Source organism: Aulostomus chinensis, chromosome 7 (assembly GCF_037954235.1).
Source record: "Aulostomus chinensis isolate RoL2024-O1b breed Wild chromosome 7, RoL_Achi_v1.0, whole genome shotgun sequence".
NCBI classification, from domain to species: Eukaryota; Metazoa; Chordata; class Actinopteri; order Syngnathiformes; family Aulostomidae; genus Aulostomus; species Aulostomus chinensis.
The window spans coordinates 30,162,332-30,169,831 of NC_141326.1; the positions used below are offsets into that span (position 1 = coordinate 30,162,332).

A 7,500-nucleotide genomic window follows, 5' to 3' on the forward strand; every position below is an offset into this window, starting at 1 on the left:
TGGTTTTCCCTCCTCAGTCAAATGGGAAGTTAATCAGGACTTGATGGAACCAGGCGCCGAGTCCACGTGAACCCAGCATCAATGTGGAGGCCACCGGGGAGCTGCGAAGCCCCCCATCAACACCCATTCACATGGAGTTTGTGTGGGAAGTGACACGGCTGGCAGGACATCCCAGACCTGATCAGATCAGGCGCTTTCAAGAATCAGGTTGGCTAAAATCCCGCTGACTTAGTTCGTGTGTCAGCTAATCTCCTTGACAACCGCAACACTGAGAACTGAGTGAAGCCTGGCTGAGTGTCCTGCTTGTTAGATCTGATCAACCCAAGATCCGATCAATTGTTCCTCTCTCATCCTCCCGAAATCCATCCTGATGTTTCTGGGTTATCCTGCTAACAGACAAGCTAAGACTCACAGACCTGAACTCCATTCAGAAAACCAGCGTTTTAAAAGTCACCCATCAGTTTGGTCAAACTGGCGTCAGTGTTGCTTCCTCTGCATCGTGTTGATCTGCACTTCATGAACCAGTCACAGTAAAGTGGGAGCAGCAGGTCGTCAGACTCGTGACCTCACATCCTGTCTCCGCTGCTCGCCTGCCCACCAGTGTCTTGAACTGAGGCCTAAATATATGAAGGAACCACACCTGCTTGTGTCATATTTCTTCTTCAAGGCCAAGCATGTTCTCATTGGGAGGAGTTTTCATTTTTGGATGGCTGCTTGTTGGTTCGAGTCAGAGACGCAGCACAACCCATGATTGGTCCTGGTTTCCTTCTGTTGTGAGGACATAAACCACCGCCATAAATCATGAGATTTCCAAGTGACGGTTTATTCTGCGGGACACAGTTGGATGGAGACGCCCTCGAAAGCCATGGAAACGTGTGTTCAGCTCTGACTGAAGACACCATGTCCCGTTAAGCTAACAGCAGCTGGGTTCAGTGACACGGATCATCAACACAGTGACACACACCTTCACATCACATGCACTCACGAAAGAAACCAAAGACACCCAAACGCCACAAGCTCGCCTCGCTGGGGTGGTGACATCATCTCTCAGCACAGAAATGTTTTCATTCATGGTGATGAAAACTTCCTGAGCCGATGTGAAAGTCGGACTCAACTGTGGTACCAGAACGTTCCCTCAGCTGGTGAAGAGCAGTAATGAGTCTGCTAGAGTCACCAGGGTCTCTGTCCTCCTGCAGACCCAGAACCTGTGGTGGTGCTAGATGGCGTCTCGGGTCCAATCAGAACCCTGAGAACCTCTACTAAAAAGAACCAGTGGGGAGGTGAACACGCGTGTCTGCACCAGTCAACAACTGTCAAATACCGGGGTGTTAGCACCTCAAGCCCCCTGACCAAACGCATCCTCACTAATCTTATATTTCTGTACGGCACTCCGGATAAACTTGATGGCGTCTCCTCTACCAGTCACATGACTCCGCGAAAACGCTCAGTGAAGAATTCCTCTGCCACCACCGCCACACCCACACTGGTGCAGCAGCAGATAAATTGTGTATTTTACTAAGTTTGGATCTGTTGTGAGGCAGATCCACACACGCTCACCTCTCACATCCACAAACAACCTCAGCTCAGACTGTGACCTCTGACCCTTGACCTCAGTTCCTCACAGCTGAGGTGATCTGAGAGTTAAAGCTGATTTAATGCCCGCTGTCTCTGGGAGCTGCAGGGAGGGAACCCTGCAAGCGCCTGAGCAGCGACAGTCTGAGCTGTTCCCCGTGGTTCCCTCCATGGTCCCGGCGGAGCTGGCCGGGCCGCTGCCTGCCGCTAAATCCCAGCTCTGGCTGCTGCAGGGTTGTGTTAGTCCCAGTTTTAATCCATCCAGCGGCGAGCGGCCGCGGGATTTGGAGGACAGTTTGGCTTGAGTTTCCATGTAAACAGAGAATGAGGTTAAAGCCGGGGACAGCTGGACCGTCACTCACCGTCAGCATCACACAAACAGCTGAAAAACCACAACTGACACATGACTGACACACACACACACACACACACACACACACAGCTGCTGCCTGAAAATACCAGTAACAACCTGAATAAACCTTTTCAGAGTTTCTGCCAGTTTTGAGGTTCTTCTGAGCTTAAAGCAGAGCAGCGTTTATGTGCAGATCTTCAACTTCCCAACTGTCCTCAAACGCACCAGGAACTGTTTCATCTAAATATAAGCTGATGTTTTCCTGCTTCATTGGGACCAACAGACACATGGCAAACCTCAGTAAGTTGTAGTCCAACAGGACGTGGTCATGTCTATGGACCTCTTATCTCCCGCCGCCCTCCACCACATACTCATACATACCTGTCGGGGGCGCCACTGCTTCCTCTCTTGTTTGTGCGACCGGCTCTCAGCTCACCGTTCATCCCGCTGTCTGAAAAACAAACGATCAGATCAGGTTAGCAGCTGACAGCGTCTCTCCATCCCTGAGCTGAAGGAGACGTGGTTGGAGTTGGACAGGTCACGCCGCCTGATGCTCTCTCTCTCTCTCTCTCTCTCTCTCTCTCTCTCACTCACACACACACACACACACATGTAGTTAACACACTCATTTGCCTACACTCCTGTTTCTGATTCAGACCAAGTTGCTGCTGACGCTCTCTAGCTGGGTCGACCTCCATTAGACCAGCACCAGGGGAACCAGTTCTGAGTTCTAGTTCTGGGGAGCCGTTTGAACTGACCAGTGTAGACATGTCGTTGTTGCTGTTTTCGGTCTGCGAACGTCGATGTTCACTCAACTCAAACCAACTGGATAATGGGTGGATTTGTTGATTGGTGGAATCTCACGTGGACGGCGAGTTAAACTTCCTTTAGCAGCTTTTTGGGTGAGAGATCAAAGCAACGAGTTCACCTCTGAAGCGGCGACTCTTCTGAGACGGGGCCTCGCTGCTCTGATCTCCTAACAATGCGTTTCTTCACTTCTTCTGAGGAAACGTGTTCACCAGCAGAAACGGATGATTAATTGCTCTGAAGACAAACTTCCTGGGTGGATGCTCAGAGCAGCCTCACGAGACGCCACGAACGAGCCGAGTCAGAAATCGCTCCACGCTCGGTAATTGAAGGCTGCGGGCAGTTTCGACCTCCTCCAGAGAACGCTGCAGGGCTGCGACGACCCCCTGCATGTCGATGTGTTCCAGCCCTCCGCTTCCCAACATCCCGAGCTCGCCGCCCGCCGCGCTGACAGTCAGCGGCGAGGTTATTTATGGCTGCCACGCCAGCTGCAGCTTGTAGGACATTAGTCTTTTAGTGTGAGGTTTATGAGCGCCGTCACTCTCCATCTGTTAACTGCCGGGTTCCTTTAATCACTCGCCTGATCGATAAACTGCCAGGTCGCCACAATGTGCTGAACAGGTGATGGTGCATCATCGACTTGAGTGATCACAGCTATTTGCTTGCTTATTGCTTTGCTTTGTTTGGGCGACACATGAGCTCGGGAGAGGGGTGGCGATTGATGTGGAGGGCGAGGAGGGAAAATGAGGGGGAATGATGACAAGACAATTTCACCGCCTTTGGTTATTGGTTTTCAGGGACGAGCTGTTCAAAGATTGGCAGGAAACCTGGAGCAGAGCAGACGCCGGGTGCTGGCGAGGCCAACACCATCACACACGTCCATCTTTCTACTTTGTTTTCAACTGTCTGGGACTTTTTCTGAGGGTTGGTGCGTCCGCCTCCTGCATTTCTGGGTCTGTTTGTCTGAGCAGAAAAATTCTGAATGCCTGACGAGGAGCATCTGCATGGTTGCTCCATGTTGTGATGGTGTCAGTGACATCATCACAACATGGTTGCTCCATGTCCCACGTGCGTTTGACAGAGATTCACCTTATGAGCCCTGAAGGAAAGTTAGACAACAACACAACAAACTACTTGTGTTGACTACCAACAACACAAATACTTCAAAAGAACACAACTACATGGTTGGAAGTATATTATCCACAATTCTGCAGGATGACATGTAGTAATTAGACTACTGATTGGCTGTAGTACATATTTAAGCAATACTTCACTCACAAAATGTATTTTGCCCTTCAAGTAGCAGTTTTTCTCCCTCCTCCAGTTCTTCTTTGTGACTTCAGCCACGCCGACGTAGCCTGAGCTAATGAAGCCTGGCGGAACCTGAAACGTTGCAGTTTGTTTTCACTTCAAACCAGGATCAAGAGTCTGTGGATTACTGAGCGTAATTCCTGAAAACTGCAGTTTTATTTGAAATATGTCAGATTAACACATCAATCACAACCCAACAGCTTCTTTCTGTCTGGAAGGAAAAAGTAAAATAGCAGCTCATCCTTCAGCCGTCTGGACGATCACTGTGCAGACTCCAGGCCCACGAGCTTCCTGCTGCAGAGCCTCTCATCTCCTCTCTGCATCACAACTGCCTCTGAATGAACCGTCTGGTGTGCTTTTTCTTCGAAAGTTCATTTGAAGAATCGACAGCATCCCATGCCAGGCTCTCCACAGTCCGTCCAGAGCGCAGGCGTCGGACCACCACAGCACTGATTCCGGTCCATCCGTTCATCCATCCACCCATCCATTTTCTATACTGCTCATCCATTAAGGGTCGTGGGGGGTGGAGTCTTTGGTTGCTAGACGACCACCCTACCCTCTGAGCCACGCCGCCCTTCAGGGCAGAATAAATAACATCAAGTTGGCCTCCACATCTTTGGCTGAGCAGATCGCCTCAGCTGGATGATAGTTAACTGCCCCCCATGGAGATGCATACAGTTTTCTGAGTCTGAATCTGCATGATGGAGGCGTCATAGTGGGGCAGCTCTTTGGCGAAGAGCCTCTGGTTCCTCTGCGGGGGCCTGGCGTCCTCCTGGCTCCTCCAGCTGCTCTGCAAGCAAATGAAAGTTGGAAATATGTGGGCTCAAGCTGGTCTGAAGTGGACCAACTTCTAGTTCAAAGACAAGGAAGTGGCCGCTTCTTCACGGAAACAGAAATTGGAGCTCGCAGAGGTAGAGCCCGGGTCAAGGGTGGGGGGCCAGAAAGTCATTTGAGACCACGAGCTGAGGCGGTGGCTCAGCGAGCTCCTTCATAATGGTGGCAGTAACCAGCGGTGCCGGGTGGAGGCAGACTAGGATGAGAGACAGAGCGACCGTCTGACCCCTACTGGACTGATGTGGCACGGCCGAGAGGGGAGTCCGTCTCCTGCAGACAGACCAGGAGGGTGAGGAGGAACAGCTGCAGACACTGAGGGCCTCCACCATCATCATCACCATCATTTCAAACCTGCCGCTCACAACCTCTGATTCACTGGGTGATGATGTCATGTCAGCAAGGAGGAAAGCGTACAGCCTTGGAGTTGGTTGAACTTTTCTGTGCTTGGCTCCAAGAGGTTCAGGAGGTCCACCTGAACCCCCCAGCGCCCCCTTTTCTCATGGAAAATGAATTCCATCCATCAACTTTTCCTGTATAACAAAACCCAACGATAAATGAAAGAAAAACAGGATTTGAAGGCTTTGAAACCTGTGACATCACACTTTCCCCGCCCACCGCTATGTGTCGGCAGGTACACACACTACCTACTGGTGACAGCCGCCCTCTAGTGGCCATACTCATTATGACCTGTGCGTGGGTCTGAGTGGGGGGTGGGTGGGTGATGACACGTCAAATACACACTGGACATGTGGCATCTGAAGGTCGATTTACACGTTTCAGACATCACCTGGGCTCAGTGAGCTTTAATCTGAGGGTGACTGGACCGAACCACAAATGAGCAACACGCATGCCTGAGCTTAGCGTGTGGGTCCCGTCATGCTGACAGCAGTGTTCCAACACATTTACCTGTAATATCCAGGAAATTCTAACCCTTTGCAGAACCTTTTCACAACGCTGTGCTCTCTGAAACATGAAAAACGAACAGAAATCCAGGAGAACATTTGTCAGCATGTCATCAACTCAAAACTGGATCAGAGAGAACCAACATCCAGATTTGATTCTCCAACATTCTTGGACTTTTCGACGACGATGTCATTTCCTCTGATTCATGATCAGGGAAAAATGAAAGAGGGACAATGGATTTGTTTTATTCCGTGTTTGTATGACTGGAAAAAAAACACCCAGGAAAAGGAAAGTTTCATCAAACCAAAGTTGCTCAGATTTAAAGACGTAACAAGAAAATGTCAGTCAAACTCCAGCTGTTCCAGAGGTTTCAAAGGTGATCTGAGCTAACGACGCAACTAACGAGGCTTTCTATCATCGATTACTATCATGATTAATATCCAGTGAATTGTTTAGTCTACACACACACACACACACACACACACACACACACACACACACACACAAAAGGATAATAAAGATGAATGAAATACTTGTCAGCTGATTGTCTTAAAGGAGCATTCAGCCCATTTTCAGTCTCTTATTCCTGTAATGGTGATTGTGTGTGTGCGTGTGTGTGTGTGTGCGTGTACGTGCAGCAGTGTGTGTGTGTGCACGTGTGTATTTGTGCGTGTGTTACTCACGTCTGTCTCGCTGACTCCTGAAATGTGTCATAGCAAGAGAAGAAGGCAAGGAGAAGATCCGACGACTGGATGGAGAGAGCGGATAGATGAGGAGGAGGAGGAGGAAGAGAAGAAGAGAGGTGACTGCTGAGCATGGCAGCGGCGGGTCGTACCATTCAACTCTCTGCTGAGAGGGGTGGAGGAGGGGGACTGCTTCATTTATCTGCAAGAGAGGGGGGAGGAGGAGGAGGAGGGGGTGGAGGGGGCATCAGCAGGACAACACAAGACACATTTTTCAACACAAAAATGCACAACAATACAATTAAAAAGAGACGTTAACAACCGGCTCCCAGCAGGAGACATGGGGTTGCAGAGGGAGATTTCCTCAGTTTGGGATCAGTGTGTTCATACGCTTCTTTGTTCAACCCCAAGATTTAACTTGTTCCCTCAATTTACATATGAAAATGCTGAAAAATGTGAAAACAAGTTAGATTCATTCATTTGAGGGAACAGGCCTCCTCTCAACACAGGAACAAAGACGTGAGCACACAAAGCTGTGATGTGGCGGCCTCTGATCTGGTCTCTTTGATCTGACGGCGTCTGTCCCCCTGCTGGTGAGTGGGTGACGTCACATCTGCGAGTTGGTGGATGATTTTGGGACGCACACGAGAACCTCGCATGCTTGGAGCTTCACTCCACCTCACGCCTGAAACGCTGAACTGAACTTTAGACGATAGAGAATTTGGGCCAAGAACACGTGACCCCCCCCCCCCATGCTGCTGCTGCGACCATCCAGACATCATTTAACTATGTTTTAATTACTAAATCCAGAAAATGATTTCATTTTAATTAAAGCTGTCCTATCTGATTAAGATATGATGATGAGGGGAGTCCGGCCGTCTCCTGGGCTTCCTTATTTATCTGGAAGTCAACCTTGTCAGCAGCCTCCCAGCATGCATTTCAACAAGGGTCCATCTGTGGGAGCACGGCGCCGCCCGGGACCCCACCACCTCTGGTGACCAAGATTTCAACAATTGCTCTCTTCCTGTCACAAACTTC

The 7,500-nt window shown here is 49.9% G+C and overlaps 1 protein-coding gene across 4 annotated transcripts in view; it reads right to left on the reverse strand.

Annotated features, from left to right (window-relative positions):
• Nucleotides 1-6,616, reverse strand: part of LOC147259463 (RNA-binding Raly-like protein) — a 30,936-nt gene extending 24,320 nt beyond the window's left edge. For 3 of the 4 annotated variants that reach the window (XM_086207929.1, XM_086207930.1, XM_086207927.1), the window contains exons 1-2: nucleotides 6,463-6,616; nucleotides 2,306-2,375 (exon numbers count right to left, since the gene is read on the reverse strand). In XM_086207929.1, the coding sequence (XP_086064055.1) occupies nucleotides 2,306-2,375; nucleotides 6,463-6,493 (101 nt within the window). In that variant the 5' untranslated portion in view covers nucleotides 6,494-6,616. Of the gene's footprint in view, nucleotides 1-2,305; nucleotides 2,376-4,009; nucleotides 4,662-6,462 lie in introns of those variants that run through there. The other variant, XM_086207928.1, reaches the window with a different exon arrangement.
• Nucleotides 6,617-7,500: the final 884 nt, after the last annotated feature.